The sequence below is a fragment of the Salminus brasiliensis genome, chromosome 1 (genome assembly GCF_030463535.1).
Source record: "Salminus brasiliensis chromosome 1, fSalBra1.hap2, whole genome shotgun sequence".
Lineage (NCBI taxonomy): Eukaryota > Metazoa > Chordata > Actinopteri > Characiformes > Bryconidae > Salminus > Salminus brasiliensis.
Window position 1 is genome coordinate 34,167,544 of NC_132878.1, and position 27,592 is coordinate 34,195,135.

At 40.2% G+C, this 27,592-nt stretch overlaps 1 protein-coding gene across 3 annotated transcripts in view; it reads right to left on the reverse strand.

Annotated features, from left to right (window-relative positions):
- cdk19 (cyclin dependent kinase 19) overlaps positions 1-27,592 on the reverse strand; it is an 84,569-nt gene that overhangs the window by 20,116 nt on the left and 36,861 nt on the right. For all 3 annotated transcript variants that reach the window (XM_072678287.1, XM_072678278.1, XM_072678298.1), the window contains exons 3-7: positions 24,063-24,173; positions 23,782-23,922; positions 7,681-7,738; positions 4,777-4,908; positions 28-171 (exon numbers count right to left, since the gene is read on the reverse strand). In XM_072678287.1, coding sequence (XP_072534388.1) covers positions 28-171; positions 4,777-4,908; positions 7,681-7,738; positions 23,782-23,922; positions 24,063-24,173 — 586 coding nt within the window. The remainder of the gene's footprint in view (positions 1-27; positions 172-4,776; positions 4,909-7,680; positions 7,739-23,781; positions 23,923-24,062; positions 24,174-27,592) is intronic.

A 27,592-nucleotide genomic window follows, 5' to 3' on the forward strand; every position in this document is an offset into this window, starting at 1 on the left:
TAGCCCAATGCTGGACATAGGCCGGACCTGCAGGGAAGCCCATGACGCTGAAGATGCGATCGAGCTGGTCGTGGTGGAAGGGGTTGCTGGTTTTGATGTCCTCCTGACGGCAGTGGAATATCGGTTCTGACGTCAGCAGCTCAGCGAAGATACAGCCTATCGCCCAAATGTCTGGATGAAAACAAAAACATGACACTGATAAACAAAAACAGCACAGCCCCACACATCATTAGCAATAATACAACTTCGTGAAATAATAAATCGTGAAAGAAACACCTATATATAAGCGTTAGATATCACTGTAAAACACTATAAAGTGAGCAACAACACAAACAACAGAACTGCAGCTCTGGTCCAATGTGTCCAAATCCCATGACACACAAGACCATGGGACACTATTGTCAACAGCTGCTGACTTACTGGCTGCACCGAAGTGTGTTATCGGAGTGTGAAAGGGCTCTGGGAATCTCTAGGTCACGAGGGGTGAGGAAGCAGAGCTAATCTGAAGCTCTGATATGAGTCAGATATGAATACACTGAAGGACACACTGCCATTCGAAAAGTCAAGGGCAGCTAAACCCAAAATAGGCAAGCGGCAAGTCTATAGAAGGTCAATGTATGGAATGAGGTCAGCTGTGTAACCTTTGCCTGAATCCATGAGGGCACAGTGGTCATGCAATCAGACAAAATGGAAAAAAACATATCTGTTTTCTACGAACTGACGAAATAGGCATGACTTGAATGTATATTTTGAATGATTTGTGTTATCTGAAATTCACCTTAGAAGACGGACACACTCTTACTCTTAGGTGCAGCCACCGCCATCTTTTATTGAACAGCTCTTATACCGCCAGAAACCGTCAGTAAGATGTGCATAGATTTATATTTATATTTATATAAATATATTTATATACATTTATATTTAGTTTTATATCATCCACTTGGCAACACCTTAGCAACCACCTTGGATACCATAGCAACCACCTAGCAACACCTAAACAAACACTGTAGATACCATAGTCACCACTTAGCAACACTTTAGAAACCACCTTGGATCCCATAGCAACTGCCTAGCAACACTTTAGCAACCTATATAAATATATAAATATAAATATAAACACACAATACAGTTGATGTACTGCAAGGCCTTGTCTGATGACTCTATATAGTCCATGCCTTGTTCCTAGAGCCTAACCAATATGAATCAGCTGGCTACTGAAAGTTGTTATCAGTACTGCAGATAGCATGCCAATAAATACCTAATTATTGGGGGGTTGTATCAACAGTTGTATCAATTGGTAACGAGTCAGTATGATAGCAATACAAGATAAACTAATCCATTTTAATACATAACTTAACATGCACACATTTCTGTTGCCCATTTGTGTTTAAGAAGTGTGACTCTTAACAGCCAGGTTAGCAGAATTTTTATCCCCTTTAAATCTGTGTCGGCACAAAACGTTGATATCTACAGACTTACTGGGCACACTGCACCGAGCCCCTAAAAAAGATGCTGTTTTGCGCCACTAAATACATCCCTTGTATGTTCTTGAACTTCTTTAAATGTCAAACTATGTCGATTTAGCGATTCAGAATAATACATAAACATGTACTGAATACTCAACTGCGAATGAAGGAACTAGCTGCACAGTAGCAGTATGTACAACAGTGCATCATTTGCACACAGCAAAAAGTGGTTAATCTATTCAACCTAAAAAAAATGACTTCCTGTGGAATCAAGCAATTGAACTGGTTAATTCAACTCAAAGAAATCATTTAGAAATATCATTTTTTGATTCACTGCAATTATTTGACTTGAATTTACACAGTTCAACTGCTTGTTATCACATGGCCTGACCCATATATATTGGTTGACTGATAATACTGGTCAATATTGCTGACCTGCACTATGTGGAACTGGGTTTAACTGTTTTAAAAATGTCTTTAGAAAAGGCAATAGTTCGGTGTAAAATCATAAAAAAAAACTACACTCGAAAGGTTCATTGCCTGATTAAATGGATCTTCTCTATGAAGACGTTGTGTTCTTTAAAGAACATAAAAAAATGCTTCAGTGTTGCACCGAAAAGGGTTTGAGGAATGCCGATACATGGTTACTAGAAGGTAACTGTTTTATTGCTATGCAGTTGCTATCGTATTTTAGGTTATCACTAAGGTGTTCCCGTTAAGGTGGTGCTGGGGAGGTTGTAAAGATATTTAAGGTGGTTGCTGAGGTATTCCATGTGGTTGCTAGGGTGGTTGTTATGGTATTTCAGATGGTTGCTAAGCAGTTGCTGTGATACCCCATGCGGTTGATTGGATAGTACTAGGGTATTTGTGTCCGTTCCTATGTTCAAAATGTGTTGCTATGCGGAAATCATGCAGTTCGGCACTGCACCAAGTGACTGAACTAACAGGAGGGGAACGGCGTCGAAATCACGAAGGAAGGTGCATTAGATGGTTCCCACTTTCAGGCCGTTGCAAGGCTGCTGCTACGTGGTCCATAGGGTGGAAATGTTTTTGCTGGTTGCTATGGTATTTCAGGTGGTTGCGAGGGGGCTACCAGGAGCTTACTAGGTGACTGCTATGCTGCTGTTAGGTGGTTGCTACGGTGTTGCTATAGTGTTGCTAAGTGGTTGCTATGGTATTCAAGGTAGTTGCTAGATGGTAGTTAAATCTACATATGTATTTAAATAGGCTGACAATATGGATTAACAGAATTTTAGCCCTCTGAAATCAGTATTGTCCTATAATCTCCAACATTGTGAAACGTACGCAGCTCAATCGTCACCTTCTAAATCATGCCTTTCCACATCCCTGACTGTTGCCACAAGCACATGGTGTAAAGGAGAAGTGTTAATAAACACTAGTGGGGGGAGGAAGGAGGGACATAAGGGGCCTTCCCCAGCTTATTCACAGGCCACTTCAGCTGCAGGACCATGCAGGGTCTATAATGGCCTTTAATATAACAGAACATGTGCAGTGTGTATTACTAAGGCAGATATTATCCTGCTGGAGACGTGTGTGTGTGTGCACACAGCTGGGATCGCTCTCCAGGTTTGTGAACGATGCTTGATAAGGTGAAGGGGGGTTTATCAGTGGAGCCAAGGGGTGGTGGGGCCTGGGAAAACACTCAGGTCAGAGTGATTATGGGTATAAGAATATACACACACACAGATAGGAAAACATGCAAACAACACACAGACAAACTGCTTACCAGTGCTATCACTTACACGTATAAGCATGTGAGCATGCTTACACAGGGTAATGAGCAAATGTTAATGCAAATATTAGGCAAATAATCGCTAAAAGGCAGTGGTCAGAGAGCAAAGTCCAGCTCCTGTATGGTATCAGAATTACTCACGGCCCGGCTATCACACACAGCTTATATTTAACCCCTTAAAAGCCTTGGAGACAGTGGTAGGTTCAGGCTTCCATTACTCACTACTATAACTTAAAGGAATAGTTTGTCAGAAAAGAAGTGGTTGATCAGCCAAGACATTTATTATGCTAGGCTAACATTGCTAACAAACACTGGACCTAGGATGTCACCAAGCTCGGCTCTGTAAATACATTCCCGCTGCGCACAGACAAACTGATGTGGTTTAAATCACAGCGTGACTCACTTTAGTCCATAAACGGGGTGGGGTACCAAGGGCCAGAGTCCAGCACAGTTTGGTGATTTCTTTGTTCTAACACAACAACTAAACCTGCTAGGTAATGTGTGAGTTGATCAGGTCTGCTTAAACAAGAAAAGCACAAAACTGTCCAGGAATCTGGCCCTCCAGGACCGGAGGTCCCCACTTCTGTTCTATAACAACAAAAACTAAATGGTGATAAATGGTGGAACAGCATCTGAATGACCACTTCAATTTTACCCTAAATATTTAAATAGAGCCCATCAATGGCTTTTTCTTAAACTGCTATTTTAACTTGTAGAGGTAGTTTATTGGTAGATTTCTAAAGCAAATATTTCTACATCTGGGTTAAGTAATCAATCATATTTATTTGACTTTTGGCCAAACTGTTTTTTAAGGAAAAAACCCAGCAAGTTTGCAGTGCTTTCCATGTAGGGGACACATTCGTTTTGTTAAATATTAATTTAAAAAAAAGTATTTAAGCTAGATTATTGCCTTTTATATAAATAAATGTAAACTACAATTGCAAACTTGCAGCGTTTTACCTGAAAGGGGCATAATCTATAGGTAGTGTTCACTATAGGTAGTGTTCACTGTTAACTGCTAGCTAGCTTAAACACTCTGCTCTGTTACAGCCACCAAGAGGGAGATTGAAGTAATATAGGGGTAAATTGTGGGATATCCAACTGCATAGGTGTTTTGTGTGCTATCCGGTGTCGACCAGAAGAGGATGGGTTCCCTTTTTGAGTTTGGTTCCTCTCGTTTCTTCCAGGTTTCTTCCTCTGGATCTGATAAAGGTTTTCCCTGCCACTGTCGCCACTGGCTTGCTCAGAAGAAGCTCCGACCTGGATCTCTGTAAAGCTGCTTTGCAACAGCCTTCCTTGTGAAGAGCTCTACAGAAGTAAGTCTGAATTGAGCTGGACTGAATTAGTTAGCACACATTAGTCGCTACAGAATGATTCATGCATTGTGTGTCCAACATGATCCAGATGTGCCTTCTAACCCACTGCTGACATAAGTGTACAACTGGGCACATCCAGCTTGTGCAATCTCCTTTACATTAGCCTTGGGTCACCATGCTCAATCCAAGTTCTCCATTTAATACTCTTTTGAGTTGCCGTTTATGTACCAGTTTAACTTACCGATTGCTTTGGTGTAGTGCCGCGCTCCCAGTAGCAGTTCCGGCGCCCGGTACCAGAAGGTGACAACCACTGGGTCCAGATCAGCCAAAGGCTTCAGAGGAGAATTAAAGAGGCGTGCAAAACCCATATCCGCTACAACACACAGAAGTACACAACAGGACATCAGTACCAAATGTGAAAAGACCAATACTGCTGTGATATCCTTCCTGCTGATTTGTTAGTACATGCTAAGTGGTTGCTCTTATTATGGTCATCAGCACTTCTGGGTGGCAGTGTCCCTGTATACAAGCACCAAGGCAGTTTGAAACTGGGCATGGTACACATACGTAACAGTTCCTCATACGTGCTAATGTGCCATTGTAACTACTCATAGGTTTCAGCATATGGTTTCGCTTGGATGCTCCATGGATTGGTAGCTAGTCCATTACTAAAGTGACTAGTCACTGAACAGAATGATTCAAATGACATTACGTAACCCAGTGTCTCCTCGTTTCCATGCATTTTTAGCTACATCAGCACCAATGGCTAATCTAAACCTTTCACCTGCCAGATTACTACTTTCACCCTAACCCTTTTTTATCTAAGTCTATTAATATATACTTAATCGCCTGTTGACCAGCTCGCTCTCACAGACTGGTCGAGACACTTCGAAAACCAGAGCAGAGGTCAACTCAATTTCACTTCAGGCAGTTCGGGAGATCAATCCAATCCGCAATATTCACCCACGCACGTCAGTAATGGCATTTCAGCACACAAATACGAACACTGTTACAGTCTCAACTGTATTGCATGCATATTATCACTGCTGGATCAAAACCTTGTATGTCCAAAATGGCAATTATAAAAAAAAAAAAAAAAAAAAAAAAAAAAATATATATATATATATATATATATATATATATATATATATATATATATATATACACACACATATATATATATATATATATATATATAGACATATATATATATATATATATATATATATATATATATATATATATATATATATAATATATATATCACTGCTATAGACAACATCACTAAGTCACTTTATACAACAGGAATAGACATAAACATACATATATATATTTAGCTCCACTCTCTCTCAGACTATACCCGTCTCATAAATGTATATATCAAAGAATTTCCACGGATCCCTCCTGTCTTTGTATATTCTGTATTCTGTGTATATTTTGTTTGTATTTTGTTTTATTCAATATAACTTTTTTTATAACTTTATTTTAATATGTTTAGTATCACATCAGTGACGTTATCACATCAGGGAGCCTTAGGTGCCCATGACCCTGTTGCCAGTTCCCTGGTTGTGCTTTCCTGAAGTACTTTTGATAGGTACTGAACCTATATGCACACTTAATCCTGCCCAACTCAGGCTAGAGAAGACAGAAAGGATAAAACAGCACAAAAAGGATAAACTGTCCCCCCAGACTGAGTTCTTTAAATGGCGGTGATCTAGATCGTGGCTGGCTCTAGTTCTACAAATTACAATTCCAGGAGATCTCGCAACACAGCATTCCAGAGGCTGGCAGAAATAGCCACTGCTAACATCACTCTGAAGTATTCCACATGAAGTTACGCAAAGTTACAGAGTGACCACAAGGTCTGACAGTCAGCACTATCTACCCCTGGCCCGGGAGAGGTCAACTAGCATGACCTCTAATGTGCTGAGCCTGTAGTCTGCTCAATCTCTCCAAGGCCAGGGTCAGCACTGAGGTCAAACGAAGCGAACGGAAAAAACACAGTTTCTTAGGATGCTTAGAACAATCTCTGTGGCTTAGCGCCCAATGAGGAGCTGACAGCTTAGCGTACTGTGATCCATTTAATCGTTCACACTGAGAATCAATACAGCAAGATGATGAAGGAACTGAGTCATGCTCCACAGTGCTGTAGAGCTGTAGAAATGCATCTGAAAGCGGTGGTTCAACTGCATTCGGTGATTCAATTACAGCAATAAGCCCTATTAGGATGGGATTAGCTTTCCACTGGGAGAAGGGGGTAATTATTACCAGAGTTTCTCAGTGATTTTAGTCCTGTCCAAATGCACCATGTCAGTCATTTTTACGGACTGTGTGCTCTTTTGCTTCAGTAAGGATTCAGGCAAATTTTACCTTCTGTGAACCGAGCTGTAAAAATAACCTCAGGTTATATTAATCCTGAATGAATCAACATGTGGGTAAATATTACCATATGGCATATATTGCAAACCTCAGCCAAATCCAGAAGAACTAACCAAAGGACTCCACAGAGGTGAGACGCTGCTGGTAGCATAAGGCAAGCCATTGTGTAGCGTAGCCTGTATCCTACATACATGCTATGAACGTGTGACTGCTAATTTTCTAACTATAATTCCATTATTACTATTAGTGATATATAAGATTATCAAGATTTTCACATTTTTTTGGAGTAGCCCCTCCTATCTCAGTCATTTATACCGAGATTTCTTCCATGCAAATCGGTTATATATTTTACAGACATCCTGTAGTAACATTACTCCACCTCCCCATGTAAAACGTCTGAATCTGGCTGTATTTAGTTAAATATATCGCTGCTGTCAGAACAAAACCTCATATCTCCAAAATGACAACTTTACATGAGAAGGAAAAACTCTCAATGGAAAAAGTTTTAATGGAAATCAATGGAAAAATGCAAATGACAGTATGTTCATTTGCACACCCCAACATTTCTGATGTATTGAATCTCCTGTCTATATTCCACTTATGTGTAAACAGCTCCACCAATCACATATGTATATGTTAAATAATTATTCAGAACGATACCAAAATACCTTAATGAATGAATCATATCGAACTGCGCACAAAACTGGTTCCTAAAGAATCGGATTTAAATCAAATTGCTGTGAACGCTCTTCTGTAATGCTCTTACCAATTTTGACCCTCCCTCGCTCTGGCCCCTCCCCCATCACCAGGATATTGGCAGGTTTCTACAACAGAGAGAAAGAAAAACAGTCAAAGTCAAAAAAGCCAGTTTAATGGAGAGTGTTGAGTTCCTTTATCAGCAGAGAGACATCATTCAGCAGGGCAGGAAGATGTACTGGCTCACCCACAGCTTTAGACAGGGTGCTAGTATCCAGCACATCAGGCAGTACTTTCCAGCATACAGTTATACAACAGCAACAATGGCATGTGCGTGTTTTTGAAATGTACTGTGTAGAAAAACAAACAAACAAACAAAAGGTTTCATTAAAGCATCTTGAGGCAGAGCTTGTGGACGTGGCATATACCCAGTCCAAAGTGTGATCATCCCTGTTCTCACCTGACTTTATGAGGACCTTCCCATCACCACTGTTGGTATACACATACCTGCATCTACATTAACCACTGGTCAAACTCCTTCATGTCACAAATGATTGACCACAGCCTAAAAGGCCTCAATGCAAATGTAAACATATATCTCTTCTAGATAAAAACAAATGTTGTCCACCCAATCAAAACTTCTGAAAGATCCAAAAGATCCAAGAGTTTTAAATCAGTGATCAAATCAATGCCTGTCGGACTGTGTATTATATGTTGCCATTAAAATAATAAAAAAAAAGTTCTGTAAAAGGTGCTACAAGATATTTATATATTTATTTATTCTTTATATTTTTTTATCCATCTGAAACGAGCTGATTTAGCAATATAGGCTAATAAAGCTATTCATTAGATTGGGTTAATGAGTCCATGTTTGTGTATTGATGTTCATTAATACTGTTGCAGGAATTTCAAGGTATTTATCTTCCTCCCGCAGTCCTAAAACTACAGGTTTACTTGAAGCCCCCCAACCATGACATCCCAACCATGATGGACGTTCGTGTGTCCCCAGTGTCCTCCTTTTTGGAAACTAAAATATGGTCACCCTATTATTGGTGCAGTGTGGTGTTCTCGCCCAGCTGTAGAATTGAACCCTAGTCTGCCATGGGTCCTTTAAAGATACCAAAATAGTCTGGCAGTAATGATCACTGATAAACAATAACCAAAATAAAATACATCATCAAAGTGTGTTCCTCTTGTCTTAATCGTTTCTCACACCACTTAAAATGAGCTAAATGAACTGCTTTCCACACATTCTTCATTAGTATTCAGAGGCCTTCTATAGTTGTTGCTCTGTTCTTCTTCACATCTTTCCCAACACTGTCCCACAAGCTTTCCACACCCCAGCCCATTCCAAAATAATTAAAATCCAGTATAGATTTGATGAGTTTTCTCTTTTTTTTGGTATCACAGGGCAGTCTTGATGCATACTCGGCTGATTGACCCATACATACAGAGAAGCGCAATTCCGACTTCTTGGGATTAAACATCATGACAAGAATTATTCCAACATTGTCGAAATTCAGAGCACAGTGATGCAGAGTGTGTCAAGCACTGAAACTGCCTGTATATCTGGTATCCATGCTTTTACGTTCACTTTCCGTACATCAGGTATTCTTAATTATTTGGTTCCAATGTTTAGTTGTTGCTGTGTTTTACCAAACAGAACTTCTGCATATTTTATTAGAACTCGTGGCTCTGATTCTCAGATTACTGCTCTATTTCAAAACTCAAACAGGTGCTCAGCATTAGCCGTTCATATGCAGATTAATTATTATAGCTATTATGAGTGTTATGTCACAAGTATGAATAATATGAATATAATGAACAATAAAGGGCCTTAGAGGGCTGCTGAAACTCTTGTCATAGTGCAGGCATGGGTGAGATGGAATGAAGTTCTTTTCATAGCATTTCCATAAACCTACCAAGGCTGGACCAAACCAAACCAACCCATCAATTCTAAACCAAACCACTGAGACATTAGCATGTCTTCCAAATCCCACACCAAAACAGCCGGAATGCCCTCTAAATGTCTTCAGGGTAAACAAGGTGGACTGCCTTTTTTTCCCCAAATCCCACATCTATAGGCTTTTTCAGAAAAGCACTGCACAACGGGTCTCATTTTGTGGCTTAGTTTATGTATATCGTGCTCCTGACAACAACAACGGTGTGCACTTTAACAACAGACACGGTGGAAGACAAAGACAAAACGTCCTGAGCACAAATACCCATGAGGGAACACCATCTACTGTGTATTCCTGTTACCAAATAAAATACTAAACTGTCACCATTGTAACCTGTGTCCCTGTAGCTTACAATGACAAGGAAGACATGTTGGAAAATTGCTACTGGTCCATTCATTTATTCATTCATTCATTCATTCATTTATTCAATCAGTCAATCAATGAATCAACCTTTACTTAAACACAGAGTGTATTAAGGATGACTCTTTTTCACAGAATAGCTGAAGCAATACATAAAATATAGAGGAATTAAATAGGAATAAAAAAAATCAGTAACAAATCAAATTTAAATAAACCATTATAATAATTAATATTATATATGATAAAAACATATATAAGTAATAAATAATCTGCCCAATAAATGAATTAATAAATAAATCAATAAAAGAGTGGAAATGTAAACCACAAAACAACAGTTAAGCAGTAACTAATATATATAAAAAATAATACAAATTACAAATGAAAGGTAAGTGAAACGTTAAAAGTTCTACAAATTCCAATAAAAGGTTTGACTCAAACTGAATAAAACAGCTGCAAGCTGAATGAAGGTGATCAGAGACTGAAAGTTCCTGTAATAAACCCCTGCAAAGTTGTTTTAAATAACTAATTTGCGCCTTAAAATGGGCTATGCCATGAAAAAAAAAAAAATGAAATAGTCAAGGATAGTAGGATAACACTAAAAAGCCTGAAGGTCCAAAGGCAGCAGATACAACACAGCAAGTACGGCATGACATGCAAAAGCACTGGGAATGTTACTACAATCATTTACAACCAACAACACAAACATTTGTAATACTAGATACTATCAAATTACCCCTCACTAAACTATTTTTTAATTGCATGTCAAAAGCCTCACAGACTGTTAATCAGCCTTCTTGGCAACAGGCTCCACCAATTTGCTGGCAAAAAAAGGATACCTAAAAGCATCCTAACCCACTTTACTTTGAAGAAGAGGAAAAACAAAATAGTGGACTTTCCCTTGGTAGAATTATTGTGAACATCTTTCAGCTGAATTTTAGATATATGATGAAAGTGATGATTCATATCATGAAAGTGTTTTTTAATATACATGTAAACATATTGAGCTTTGATCTTCATTTGATCCATATTGAGAGATGGAAATAATATAAGTACTGAAGAAATGTCTTTTAAAAATTAGTATAAAATTAAATAACATGAATACAATTAATATTATAACATAATTAGAGGAGATTTTGGAGGAGCCTGTTTTGTCTGTTTGCTCTTGATTGGTAAAGTAAGTGGGATCACCATGGTGCGATCCAAAGAGCTTTCTGGGGCCTTCAGAAAGTCGGTAGCAGATCTCAGAAACTTTTGATAGGAAGTGTGCAAGGAGGAAACCCTTGCTTGACCCTTGAACACAAATCATCAGAGCAAGACCAGGTCATCTGGAACAATGAGCTTTGGACAGATTCATCCAAAGCTGAATTATTTGGACAGAGTAACAGAGGGCATGTTTGGCGTAAGCCAGACACAGCATCTGAGCACTAGTACCCATAGCAGCTGTGAAGCATGGAGGTGGAAATGTCATGGTTTGGGGCTGGAGAGCTCTCCAACATAAAATCCAGTAGGATTTCTTTACTGTATCAGAGGACGCTTGAGGAAAATGTGAGACCATTTGTCTAAAAACTAAAGCTGAAAGAATTCTGCATGGAGGAGCAGGACAAAAAACTTTCTCCCAGTCGATGTCAGAGACTAATAGATCATCACAGGAAATATTTCATATTTTAGCCAAATGGGGAAACACCAGTTATTAGGACATAGGGTGTCCCTGTGCCTTAAAAGAAAACTGCATTTCTATTTGTTATATTTTACAAATGATTATTTCAGTTATATTATCTCCATGTTTATTATGCCCACGTTTACATATATTTAAAAAGACCAAGGTTTTCATAGGGTGTCCTACCTTTTTTATGTGTCTGACAATCTGATTTGTATAAAATGGCTATAATAAAGTACAGTTTGATTGATTGATTCACGCATAAGCACCAGAAGTCAGAAATGTTCAAGCAACAAAACGTAAACAGCTTTATGTCTGTGATGAGCAAACCTATTCTAAAGGCATCGAAGCATAAAGCTGGTTAACCCTGGCCCAGAAGACCTCCAGGACCTTCTACAATCCCTGAACATCCTGCTGGAAACCACACACTGAACAAGACAAATCAAACCCTTGAACAATTGTAAACTTTGTAAAAAAGGACTGTAAACAGTAGCTAGAACATTTACTGCATTTATCATGACTTCACTGCTGCCTGTTATTTATTTCACTATTTGTGTTTTGGGAACCTTTGTTGTTGTTTTTTTTTACTGGGGGCGGTGTGCTCTCCACAACAAGCCTGAGAGAAAGAGAACATCTATGAGCACAGAATAATACAATCCACTGTCCTAATTATTTCATTATTTTCCTGTGCCTGAGACCCTTGAGTGTCTCTGAGTGTGCCGACAGCGTCTCATTGCACCTAGCAGAAAAAAAAGAAAACAGACGGTGTTGCTATGGCAACAGCAGCTCTAATGAGCTCCATTATTCAAAACGCAGAACACCAACAGCAACACCTGCAAACACATTCACATCACTGCGTACGCGCGTGTGTGTGTGTGGCTGTGAGGGGATACATCATGTAGGACCTGACCGATCCGATATGTAAATTTTGTGGCTGATACTGACAGCAACTGTAAGGCACTAAACATCCTAATCATTCATATCAAACAGTATAAATGTATGTTTATATTTTTCCACTGTGAACTGAAACAGCCGATATTGATCTGATCTGATCTGATCTTTGTGTTTGAGTAAATTACACAGTCACACAGTTCAGATGAGATGAGGTGCTGATTAATACGTTCAAACAAAAAAACAAAAGTGAGATCTTTGTGGTGGGCACAAACAATACACAAATAAAGAAGGTAGGTAGTAACAATGTATCAAAAAATTTTATATACTAAGTCTCCTGATTAATCATGGGTGTGTTTTGGGCATAACGTGCAATAAACCAATCAGCGTTACTCGCAATTCCCTTTAAGAGCCAGGTGCAGTCTGACTTTGGCGGATTGCTATTTCTTTGGCGCTAAGCAGGGGTGTACGGGCATTGTGCACACGCCTGTGTTAACAATTCACTGCCAAGATAGCAACGAACGTCTGACTGTTGATGTCTGCCTAGGTCGTTTTAGTCAGTGGTGCACCTGTGTTTTCTGTTGCCAGGAAAGCAATACGCCAGAAACGGACCTGAACACACCTCATTTTGAGACCACCGTGCCCATCAGCGTAGACATATTAGCGAGCACAAATGCTATTCAAACGACGCAGGCAGAAGGCATGAAAGTAGACTGTTGGTGGAGTGTAAGATAACAATGAGCATTGCGATTGCTAACCTTGCGCAGGGTACCTACATTTGCACGACTATTCAGATTGTAACAGGAAGACTGTAACCACCTACATTATGAAAGTCAAACCTGTGCTTGGGTTGCCATGTACATTAAAAGCATTGCACTAGCTGGCAGCTTCATTCACTTACATTAGAAAGAACTGTGTAATTACATGAGAGATGACTAAAGTCGACTGCAGGCTGTCATATGACTGCAGTCATAGCCTGTACTTCATAGACGCTTCATATAAGGTTGCAGTGGAAAATACAGAAGTACAGAAAAGACCTGTAATGCACAACACAAGACGTTCATACACGACACAGTAATGTCACAACGGCTAGCCCTACTTATCACGACAAACAACATGGAGGGTCATAGAGTTTGCTTCGGCTGGTTATGGCAGCAGCATGCCAATGTGTAACCATTTGGCTTTAATTCTCCGGAGCTTCAGGACCACAAAATAATAGGATCTGCTACAGAGGTTGAAGTCTGCGGACGTGGAAGCATTAAATGAATCTCTTCATGGTGACACAGAATTTCAGCAAGGTTTAAATAAACAACCTAAGGGAAAAAAGCTTGGCCTTTACTTACACCCTCACACAGACTCATGATTAAGTGATGAATCTAATTCCTGGAACTTGAGAGCATGCCTGACCTTACACACACGCAAACAGTTGAGTAATGCAATCACTATGGGGGTTTTTCCACTGAATTATGTAGTTCAGTACCTAATACTGCTAATACTGCATATAACCTTAATACCTAATACACCTAACCTCAATCTCCATATTAATCCTGCTATGCTCTATGTGCTGTGTGTACGTTCTAATGGTGCTACAAAAGGTTCTTTGGACAAACATTTTGGCTTAATAAAAGCACAATTTTTGTACTTCAACTTGTTAAATCATCACACATACATCTCATTTCCAAAAATCTTCATGGGACCAACAATAAAATCTAACAAAGCACCTTTATTTTAAACAGTGCAATGCAGCTCACACCCAAGCAGTTCTACACAGGACTAAAAAAGGTTTCTTTGACTCATCAGCCTGAGCCTTCTTCTACTACCTTCTACTAAAGGTCTTCAACCAATGTATAGATCCTGTTAACAAGGCAAAGAGCCCTTTTCTCTGTAAAAACAAAATGAAGGTGCTATAAATGGTTCTTTGATCGATGCAAAATAAAGAAACATGATTATAATAGGGAGATATGATTGGGAAGAACCCTTAGATTCACATCAAGTGAAGGTTCTTTAGACCTTTAAAAGGTTCTTCACTGTGTTTTAACAGTGTGGATCTATGGCCTAGGTGACTGTATATGAAACCACACACAACGGGATCAAGTATTGATGTAAGCTTCCTGATTCGTTAACTGCCAAACTGCTGCTTGAGAAATCCACAAGAGACAACAACAAGGTCACCTTGGTCATATGGCCTCGGTCAACTGAGGGTTAGCTGCGTCCTCACGGACAACAGAAAAGTTTTGTCTCCGTCTGTTAATCGCTTTGGTACCTGCACAGCTGCTGAAGCTTTCCTGCGCTCTCAGACTATCAAAGCCTACAGCAGCTGAGGACATATTGACACAGTTTACAGAATGGTTACTATTAGTGTACTGCATCTGAAGACATTTTATAGTACAATATAAAGCACAAAAGGGGGTTCTTCCCTCAAGGGTTTTTTTTAGTAAAGGTGACGGATCTATGTAGAACTGTGACAGGTTAATGAGCCCTTTGAATGTTAAAATGCTTCTTGTGTAGTTAAATGGTTCAGCTCTGTAACAGAAAACACAAAAATTATACAGAACCGAAATGCGTTCCACCACTTGAACGTATTTCAAGAACCTTTTCTTTGTACCATATAGAACCCATTTTGCTTTAAGTGTAGGCCAGAGTCATAAACTACCTACAGGTTTACTGTTCATGCTTCTACATTTTTTAATAATACTATTTTTTATTTTTAATGAATTATTTTAATGTATTTTTTATATTTTATCATATTTTGTTTCTTATCTTTGTATATAAGTAATGCTTTTTATTTCCACTTTATGCTTTAAGCCGTTATGTGTGACATTCTCTCTGGCATTGATAAAGTGATCGATCCACTGATCTATCAATTCAGCTATATACGTCACATCTTTTTATTGTTGTTTATCCCAATTAAGTTTCCACCCTGTAGTCTGGGCCTCCCCTATCACACAATGTCACCAGTGCTCCCTCTAAGTTACATCAAGCCATCCAACTGCTTCTTTTCAGACTGCCACTAAAGCAATGACACTGGACAGCTGAACACGCTTGGAGGAGAACACTAATAGCCAACTCCGTTATATCAACCAACAGACGTCCACTCAGACAACTGAGCCATTCAACAGCCTGTGAAGAGCTCCATTAAAATGACCTAAAGAATGACTATGCGCACATGGACAAACAAACCATTGCCTTACAGTACAGTAAACCTGATGATGAATACCCCCCCCCAAATTAACCTTTTAACCAATCCGAATGTTGGGGTTAAATTTTCTCTCTTTTCCAAGTGAAAAGGTATAGAAAGTGCAAGTCCAGCCTTTTCTACACTGGTAAATGTGATTATATAGGCCTATGGTGCAACAAACAATAGCAGCACATTACCCAGGACTACATAGATACACAACACAATACAAGAATTACACAGCACAATACATACAATACATATAACACTAACCACTCAAGACAACAAGGAAACAAACAGGTGTATTAGGATCAGTGTTGTGTTGCATAACAGTGGAAGGCTGTATTTATACTAGTCTATGCATCTCAGCCTTTGGTTACCATTAATACAGCAGCACTCAAGAGCTAGTATGCTGCTTTGGAGGGTATTTGTGTGTGTGTGTGTGTGTGTGTGTGTTTGTGTGTGTGTGTGTGTGTGTGTGTGCATTTGCTGTACTGCGGTAGAAAAGTGATACAGAATCAGTGGCATATATCTGCAATGTAAGCAGTAAGGATGACTTACACACACACACACACACACATATACATACAGACTTGCAGGCACATGTGCACATGCATATGAGCACACACACACATGTACATGGGGCTTACATAAGAGCTGCCAAGCATTGAGCAGGAGGGTGTGTGTGTGTGCGTGGGTGCATGTGTGTGTATATGTGTGAACAACCTTTTCATTAAACTATAATATTTATATTCTGTATATAATTATATATGTAATATTTAAAACACATAAATATACACATATTATATTTTTGAGCATGCAAGCGTGATCATATATGTGTGTGTGACCATATGAGTGCACGTGTCCCTTTTTGAGTGGAACGTTAAGAGTTATGTAACACTCAGAGTGCCGCAGACACAAATCCCACCCCTCTACACACGCACGCACACACACATACACACACACCTCTCTCTCTCTGAAATAACAAACTTCCCTTACACTTTGGTTTGTGCACTTCTCCCTCGCTCCCTCACTCCCTTCTTCTTTATTCCTCCTCTTCCTCCTCCTCCTCCTCTCTCGCTCACTAATAAGAGATATAGCACTGAAGGACAGGGGACAGAAATATGCCCTATGGCTCCGGGAGGGCAAAGAAGGAGGGGCAGTCTGTGTGTGTGTGTGTGTGTGTGTGTGTGTGTGTGTGTGTTTGTGTGTTTGTGTGTGTGTGTGTGTGTGTGTGTGTGTGTGAGGCTATAGCACACTGAGTGAACATAAAAGGACCTTTTTAATGAGGACCATGACTCAGGAGAGAAAGAGAGAGAGAAAGAGAGGGGGGAAGAGAGAGAGAGGGAGAAAGAGAGAGAGAGGGATGAAAGAGAAAGAAAGGGAAAGAGAGAGGAACAGAGAGAGAATAAAAGGGAGAGGGGGAATGAGAAGAGAGAAAGAAAGAAAGGGAAAGAGAGATAGAGAGAGAGAAGACTGCTTATTACTGATTAACTCATTGATTGATTGACTGATCAGATCATTATCACAAGACAAACCCACAAAAATCACCCACGAAAAAACAACCTAACAACCTAAGTGAGAACTGTACAAATCAAAAGAAAATTTTAGCAAAGAAAAGCAGAAAACGAAAGAACAAACAAACACACACACACACACACACACACACACACACACACACCAGCCTGCTGATGGAGCAGAAGCAGATTTCTGTCTACAATGGCAGGAAGCTAAAGGGTGGAAAACAAAACAGCAGAATAACAGAGCATTGGATAAGAATCACAGTGGGTACATTACACGAGTCTGGCTCCGAGATCAGAGCCTTTTCATTACTTCCACACAAGTCTAAATGAAAGCAGTCTACAGAACACACCAATCAATATTTACGGTGAAGTCGAGTCTTGAGTCTTTGCCGTGTAAGTGAAGTCTTAAGGGTGTAAGTGCAGGTTTAGTGTTGAGTCTCTGGTGGTGTGGGTCTTTAGTGGAGATTGAGGCTTTTATTATAGAAGAACCTTCAGGTTGAGAAAAGGAACTGGAGCGCTACACACAGTAGATTGTGTGTTTAAGATAAAGGGGAAAAACAAATGCTAGCTAGCAGTGACTGCAGTTGCCAATGCAACAACACTAAATTGCTTTACATAAAGTTGGAAAGGTAAGGTCATATTTGTTTGGCATATTGAAAAACAATTGATGCATCAAGTTGCAACTCAATTCATTTAACTGATGTGACCTAGGATATGCACTAGAAATCAGATGTGGGAGATTGTAGAGGCTCAAAATCAAAATCAGGGCAAAACCAAAGCACATATTTCCAGACGATCTTTGTCTAAATGTTCTCTGACTAGCTTTAGTACTTTAGTCTTCCTCTGATTTTATTTTTGATTGCTTTCCTACAAGCACACCTCCCATAGAAATCAAACGTGTCTGGTTTCCTTCTCATGGTAGATGCTGTACTTTACCATCAACAGTGGTGAGAGCTCCCTGTAGATCCTGTGATGATATTTTAGGCTTGTTGGAGACTTCTTTGCTTATCTTGTGATCTGCTCTTGGGCTAAACAGGCTAGGAGGTGCCTAACCTGGCCATGTTGGTGTTGTTTTACTTGTAAATGAAAGTGTTCTGGGATTTTTTTTAATCCTCTGCATCTACAACCTCCTGTGCCTGGCAGAGCTCTTCATGACCACTGTCTTTTAACTTGATCCCAATGTGGAAACTTGAGCTATAGCACCTTCATTTTGTATGACTTGACTTGAGACGTTTACTTATAGCAGGGACTCGCTATAAGGCTCACAATTGGCTTGCCTGAATTTTACCAATGTAACTTGGACTGAAGGTTAAGACTTGACTTAACTTGACTGCTTGCGATTTGCACGTGTGACTTATTCCTACCTCTGGTAATGAGGTCTGCTAATTCAACCTGAGTGTGACTCGAGTCCACCCTCCTTGCCCAACAGCAACAACAAAAGTAAAATGCTCATCAGGACTGTAAACTTTTTCTTTACTTAACTCCCGGTGGGCAGTCCGGGCCTGTAGGTTGCCCAGCGAAGATTTTAGGAAGCCCATAGGCATCTGTGCTATCGCTCCCTCCCTGTTCGCTCTAGTAGTTATGTCACTGAGAGGTCACACCATGTAATAAACCATTGTTATATTCTCCCTTTTTTAATTCATATTGACAAAAGGATTTCTTGTTGAGACATTCCAATAGTACTTGCTGTAAAACAAGGATATACAAACAGGGAAAATGGCGAAAATCACTAGCCCCAACAATGAGTCATCCAAACCAATCAGAGATCAGAGATTCTGACCCACAGACCATCTGGAAACAAGGGATGATGAGATTACATAAGCAAGCACTGATGATGAAGGGAGAACACGGCGGCAGATGAAATAACCCTCAGCTAACCCGCAGCCCTCATATCAGACTGCATCACTTTGACTAATCTCTCAATACCCTAATCCGGGAATACAGTAGTGAGTGGAACGGAAAACCAACCCACACTTCAGTCCGTCTTACTGACCATCCTTCCATTCACCTATTAATCCAACCATCACAGCCATCCATCCATCTGCTCATGTTAGCATTCCCCCAGTCACTATTTCCTCTCTTACTAGTCTGTATTATTATTTCTTTATGGGTTTAAACTTTAGATCTACAGTCTTATGGGGACTGTTCATGACTATAGAGAGGACTTGAAGCAGTTTTGTAAGATGGAATTGCTCAAAATTCCTCTAATCCATTGTTTTGGACTGATCATAAGATCCTGGCAACATTTGGTTGAAGTTATTGCTGTTCAAGAGGGTCATGCCAGTTACTGAAAGCAAAAGGTGCACATTCTTTTTCCAACAAAGACATTTAATGTTGGATATTTATGCTCAATAAATACATGTAAAATCTATATTTTAATACTTTTGTGGGCAAAATGCTCTAGGGTTGGTCAGCATCCACTTTTTTCAAAACGAACTGTCCAATCCAAATTTCAGATTGCTCAACACTGTGTACAATTCAAAAACAATCATTCAATAAATGTTAAACCATCAATCTGTTGATAAGAAATGCTAAACTGCTTCTAATTGAATCAGGAATGAGAAGCTGGTTAGCCTTAGCTTGTTGTTAGCAGCACAACAATCTGCTCATAGTAGAACATGTTCAAATATGGCCGACTAAAACCCCTGAAAGTTGTGATGTAACAAGTTAGGTCCTGTTCAACTTGTAGATGTCTAGCTAGGCTTACATAAATAAGCTAGTAGGCTAAACCTCCCAGCAGAGTCCATGCTCCAGCTAACTCGGGCTAAAAAACACACATGTTTAGAGGATTAAGCCTCATAACTGAGATCTCAAAGTCTCAACAGGGCATCTGCTTACATAAAGTCCCGCCCCTCAACAAAAAGAGCCAATCTGCTTGTCGGTTATGGCGCAAGCGGGGGGCGATGGATGATATTGTGGTACTAGTGGGGAACGCACGGGAGTCTGCTCTTGTGTGACTGGATATATATTTCCCCGTTGCTCAAAAGATTGCAGCCAAGTAAGCAAACTTACCTATAAGAACTTTGACGTAACTTAGCTAACGTTAGTTTGACCACTGCACTGTGTCCACGGGAACCACATAGGGATAGAGGAGCTTTAAGTCGAGTTTCCACCTCTGGTTAATTGGTTATTTTGTGGACGACACACCGCTTTAAGATCCATTAAGGACAATTCCTAACGTAGTGCAACAGACCAGTTCTCATATGAGCCGCAAACAATAAGGTTCTGTGTCCCTTAACAAGGACACGGTCCGAAATTCACTAATCCGATTCAAATCACAAGCTTCTGGTGTGTGATCATTTCCTGGAGAGCATATGAACGAGGCCAAAATCAGAAACGACCAGATCTGATTCCATGGGTTTAGGTTTCACAGAAAAGCTCAGACACGCCTGGTACGGAATGCTGGCCTCTATAAATGAACCCCGGCGGTTCATAGGGCGTCCACCAAATCCATGGAAGCGCCTTTATAGGACTACTTTGAGCTTGTGACACATGACCAGTATGAGTAAGAAAGACTACATCTTTAATTAGAGAAAGCAAAGGGTCCTGGTTCGTGGTGGGTTTGGGTTATCTCCCATGGCGACACAAACTGCAGCCTTCCAGTCTGACTAAGGCTTAAGAGGTGAGCAGGTCTGCAGCTGCGACACACTGCATTGCTTTAGAGGAGCAAAGGCACACACATACACACACACACCCGTGGGAACACACTAGCACCCGCAGTCTCACAGGAACAGAGTATGTGTGTGTATGTGTGTGTGTATGTGTGTGAGAGAAAGAGAAAACTTTGGACATAACAATATAACAATACACTATCAGAGAGCGAGCAAGCGTGTGCGCGCGCACGAGAGAGAGAGCACCAGACTGAGAGAAAGAGAGAGAGAGTGAGAGAGTGAGAGAAAGACAGAAGATGAAACAGAGAAAGAGAATGAGAGTGTGAGTGAAGGAATGGGAACAAAAGAGAGAAAGACCCCGTTTACACCTCACTTCATGCGTCTTGAGTATCAGGATTATCAACCAGATACAAATCCCATCACTCAAACGGCTTCAGAATTATATTTATTTACATATTTATATTATATGATATTTCATCCCACACGGATATCAGATTTCAGTCTAACCTAACCTGAGATCCATTAACTACTAACAGTGAGTAAAAGACCCTGTTTACACCCGGTCACTTCATGCAAATCAGTATCAGGATTATATCTGGATAAGGCCTGGATAAATGCAAGTGTAAACACAGATTTAAACCAGATACAAATCCCATCACTCAAACCGCTTCACGAGGAGATCTGAGATGAATTTGAGCCACAATCTAACAGCGTAAACGCATCACACAATCAGTCTCTCCAAGACACATTCAACAACCACAACCAAAACACCAGTAATAACTGCAGCATAGTGAGCAGATTTGCATATTCCGTCCCACACAGGAATCAGATTTAAAGTCTGACTAACCGAAGACATATTGCAGCTAAAATCATAAACAAAAGAGATAGAAAGAGAAAGACACTGTGTGAGAGAGACAGAGAGAGAATGAGAACAGAAAAGAGACAGAAAATGAGAAATTGTGAGAGAGCACAAAAGACAGCCAGCGCGAGAGCAAGGGAGAAAGAGAAAGACTGTGAAACTGCCTAATTAAAACCTTTGCAAATGCCCGCAGAGCTGATTTACGCAGACATCCATTAATCACCAACATTGATAACTGCTACACAGACTGACCAATACACTGACCCCTACCAGACCAAACTCTCTCACCAGCACACCAATCAGAGCAAAGCACATTATTAGACCGGAACACCACTTACCAGAACCACTGGACAAACCAAACAAACTGAACCGCTTACTGACCCTAAAACAAGAACACACTCAAATATCCTGCAACTGTCCAGGATCTAAAGCAGAGACACATCCTCACCAAATACAGACTCAGTCACCACAGCCTGGCCGCTGAGAAAGACAGGTTCAAAAAGTCATGGGTACTGAGAGAGGAGGATATGAACACCAGTTTCATGGCCCAAAAGACACAAACTGGAGGTTATATTAGGAGAGGGCCCATTAGGATCCACTGAAGCCACTGAACTCCCCCAGACATCCTTAATAATGACCTTCTTCCGATATATGTCAGCGCTGTAACACACACACACACACACACACACACACACACGCACACACACACAAAAAAATGTATATTCCTTTTTGATGCTTTTCACTTTTTTGACACAATCTGGCAGCTTTACACTGTAGCAGAATTCCATGATGAATGGACCAATAGAAATGCTCCAAAATGACCTGGAACACAATCAATCATTTTTACATGGTTAAGTTCTCCTGGAAAGTTGCCATTTTGGAGGTTTTGCGTGACAAAGACAAAAAAAAAAAGCACAATAGTTTCTCTTTCCTCATCAAACATGTACATTTAATAATTAACACTAGAATTTCTATTTGCACAGTATGCTAATCAAATCTGTTTTTATTCTATTCTATAGTTATATTGTAATAAATAACACTCTTTCCTAGACATATGTGTATAGCCATGTTTCTTTAATTTGTACTATATATGTATATATGATTGCTCCAATACAAATGAATTTGCCATGTCAATAAAACTGAATTGAATGAAAGAGTGAGTGAGAGAGCGAGCGAGCGAGAGAGAGAGTTGTTCTCAGTTGGGGTGTCTGACTTTTGAGTAATCCCATCATAGACAATGAACTAAATCTTCTATACAGGCCAAAAGTGATCAGTCGGGAACTTGACAGCAACACCATGGATACAACATGCATACACACACAATGAATAGTAGAAAGAAAGCATTGTGTGGACCTGATGGAGGATCACATCACGCTAAAGTTTGGTGGGGTGTGGCTGATTGTATGTTATGGCTACACATCTTTGGCAACACATTATGTATTAAGTACTGTGTATTCTTTATAGCGGCTTATTTTATAGTGGCTGATTTATCGGCACTTGTGGAAACGCTGCTGGTAAAGCACCAATAATGCCTAGTAATTATACACTAAGTGTGTAAGGACACTGGGAAATTGCATCCATGGTCTTTTTTTAATATAAAGGTACAGAAATTATGCTATAATGACTGACTAATTGTTTAGCATTATCCATATTCTGCCTCACAACCGTAATCCTTTAAGCACATTACTATTATTACATGTACAATCTGTGACTAGCGTTTCATTAACTGCATATTCCTGTTCTGTGAAGTGATGCCATCTTTGTGATGTGCTACCACCTCTGTGAAGTGCTACCATTTCTTAGAAAGTGTGTGAACATGTGGTTTGCACCTTACTTTACATTTTGAGTGTGATGTACATGCCTTGCAGCTATCTTGTAAGGGTGCCTATGCTTAAATTGTGGGCTTTGTACATTTCTGCTCTATTTTGACTATATTTTGTGTGAAACTGACCAATAGACACTAAGAAACGCATCTTGAAGTGTATTCAAAGGCGAATTTAAGAAGATATGCAAAGATGGAGAAAATGCCCCACTTTCAAGCTGTTTTCTATGCCGTTGCCAGTCATGCCAGTCAGGTCCATATTGTGTCTATACGTATGTGTGTGCGTATGGATGAGTGTGTGAGTGCGCTCACCAAGTCTCTGTGCAGAACCCAGTTGGCGTGAAGGTAATGTATGCCGTCCAGGATCTGGTACAGCAGAGACTTGACCATGCTTCTGGGCAGCTGCATCGGCTTCTTGTTGGCCTTGGACGCCCGGTGGAACTTTATTATGTGCTACAACAACACAACACAACATGAGTGTATAACTGAGTCTGAGTGATCAGTGGTTGGCGTGTCTAGTGACCGACTTCCCCAAGGCAGGTAAAATACCAAAGTGGGACAGCAGTGGTGAGAATCACTGTGTCTGAACTCACCCACAGGTCATGTTCGGCGTAGTCAAAGAGAAGCCACACTTTGCGGTCACTGTGGGACAGGAACACTTTCTGGAGGGCGATGACGTTCGGGTGCTTCAGCTCCCTCAGCAACTATAACACACAAATACACACTATTATTACTTAATTGTCAATGAAATTCTCAGTTAAAAAGCACACAGGTTTTAAAGTTTGTGAAAAATGATAAACATATCTGAGTAGTTTAGTTCAGTAGTTTTAAACTGTGGGTCAATGTTGGGACAGGTTTTAGACCAGTAGGTGGAATCACTCCACTTTGTCGCATTGCTGCCACTTGCGTTAGCAACATGGCCTACAACATGGCCAACAGGAAAAGAACACCTCTCCAACTGTTAAGCATGGGGGTGGATCAATTCTGCTTTGAGCTTGTGCTGCAGCCAGTGACACATAGAATATTTCACTGGTAGAGAGAGGAGTGGATCTGATGCCAGTAAATTCTAGAAGGAAACAACACAGTCTATCAGTGCTTGTTTGATATGGCCTCAAATCAATTTTACAATTAATAAAACATTTGACCTTGATTTTCTCAGCTCTGTGTTTCTTCCATGTTGCAGACTTGTAGACAGTAGTGTGTTTTTAAGGGCACAGGACATGAACACACACAGTAAAAAATATGAAATAATCGACAAGGGCAGGTTTATGTCGATTAGGGGTCCTAGATATTGGTTGGGATTCATTTTCGATTCAACTGTCCTGTCCTACAATCTATAAAGTAACTGAAGATGAAGAGCTTTTACAGCAGGACAATGACCACAAAAGGACAACCTGAAGAGCTGGAAACTGAAAGCCTCACAGTGCCCCAACCTAAACATCACTGAAAATCCTGCGATCTCAAAATAGCCATGCATGCAAAAGAAATTCCCAAACAAGAACCGAAACACTCTTAGCTGCTACAAAAACCATTTACAAGTTGTGAGACTTGACAAAGAGGGTGTTGCAGGGTGTGAGGTGCCCAAACTTTGCCTTGAGCACCTTTCCTTTTTAATTCAGTTGGAAATGTTACAGATGAAAATAAAAAAAACTAAATAAAATATTATATATACATATTTTTTTACTGTAATGTTGGTGCACTATACAGATAACAGGATTTTATAACAGATTTTTAAATTCTATTCTCTTAAGTGCTTAAAGTGTTTCACAGTACTAAAGGCCACTCCATTTTATCTTCTGCCTCTTAATTTTTTTAGATTTAGCCATTTGCCTTATTTTATGGCCAATCCATCCCCACACTGCTCCACTAATGGAGATTACTGAACCTGTAACAATACTGCAGCAGTATGCTTATGTAACCCTATACCGAGCTCACAAACACACACACACACACACACACACACACACAGATGTTGTGAACTCTCCACCCTGCAGGATCGATGCTCGTGTGCTTTCAGCTCAGTAAAGCTGCGCTCTGTGTGAAACTGATCTGATGCCTCTGCATTATTCAGCGTGTCCAGCTGAAGAGATTACAGCACCAACACTGACTTCAGGTCAGCTCACAACACTATCAGACACTGAAACAGCCTTCTATCAGCTGACCTCTGCAGACCTTGCTAACTTGACATAAAATGATAAAGGCAAATCCTCTATAGCGAAGCCTTCTGTGTATACACACCCATCTGCCAGAACATTAGTACCACCTATGAAAGCACCCTGTGGTATCTGGCACCAAGTCTAACATTAGAAGCAGGTCCTTTACGTTGTGTAAGTCCTGTAAGTTGAGAGATGGGGCCTCAATGAGCATAGGTGCCCATGACCCTGTTGCCGGTTCACAGGTTGTCCTTCCTTGGAACACTTTTGGTAATTGCTGACCACTGCATACTGTGAACACCCCACAAGACCTGCAGCAACTCCAGTAGTTCTGCTGCGTCCAATGCACTCATACCACCACACCAGGCAATAACCTGCCATTACCAAGTCACCAAGTGTCACTGCAGTGCTGAGAATGACCCACCCCCCAAATAATACAGTGTGCTCTGTGGTGGTCCTGTGGGGTCATTGAGGAACAGGGTGAAAGGAGGCTAGCACAGTGTGCAGAGAGTCTGGAATTGCAGAAAAGCTAATTAAATTCACACACATCAATCGGCAACTTGCTTGATACACATTTTGACATGTCCTCATGTCCAATCACTGATACACACAAGACATTATTAATATCATGACATGTTGAATCGTTGACTTCTGGAGAATTCAGGTGAAAATGACTGGAATACAAAAACCAAACTGCCTAGCAACACATTTGCATCCATTTGGAACATCAAACAGTACTGCTTAGCAACCCCATAGAAACTACATGGAATACCACAAGAACTGCTTTGCAACACTTTAACAGACACTGCTTAGCAACAGTATAGCAACAGCATAGCAATCCCATAGCAACCACCTGGTATATGCCTGCAACTGCTTAACAACAGCATAGCAATCCCATAGCAACCACCTGGTATATGCCTGCAACTGCTTAACAACAGCATAGCAATCCCATATAAACCACTTGGCAACACCCTAGCAACCACCTGGGAATAGCTTTAATCACTTTAAAGAAAAGCTCCATCGATGGAGGCAGAAAGCTCCAGCTTGGATCATTGACCTCTGGAGAAATCAGGTAAAAATGACTGTATTTTTAATATCCCAGAACAAAGAAATATTGCAATGTCGGTTTTTTCTACTACTACAAAGTGCTACTTTTTGGTAAATGGAGATGATATGATGAGCCGAGCTGGGCCCAGGGGTGGTCTTAAAATTCTGATATTGGTGGTCTTAAAATTCTGATTGGTGGAGAAGCGTTTAGAAAATTGATTTTCTGATTCATTTCTGATCTTCATTTGAATGATCCGATATCAGTTAGTATAAGCTTGAAACAATCTTTAAAATTACCATACTCGCCACCATTTGGTTGGAATTTGAATTGCCTTTTGTTTCCTTAAAAGAAGCTCAGACGATAAGAAGGTTTTAATACGATAATATGATAACATGATAAGTACGACTCACTTTTTAGGCTGATGAGTTTGATGAGTTCTGCTCAGACAAGCTTGAAGAACATATGGATTACAGGAAAACACATAATTCACATACGAACAGCAATGGCTTAAGGAAATGGATATGTCAAGAAATATCACGAATCGTAGTGTATAGTACTGTGAAACACTTTAGGCACTTAAATTGAATTGAATCGAATTGGGAATCGAATTGAATTGGGACCTTGTGAATCAGAATCAAATCAATCTGGAAAATCAGTAGTGAACCCAATCCTAGTTCTAACCCTGCTGATATTTCTCCATATCACTCGCTGAATGCTCTTAAACCAAGTTGTAAATGTCCTGGACAAAAGAAAATAAGGATTAAGGATTAAGGATTAACAACAAACAACCGCAGAAGAAAAACTGTGAGCAGGAAGCAGGGCTTAATAAGGTGGTCTGTGTAAGGAGCTGGAGAAAGATCTACAGGCTGTGCAGTAAGAGAGTGGAGTTCATTACTGTGACGAAGCAACAAGCTGCTTGATA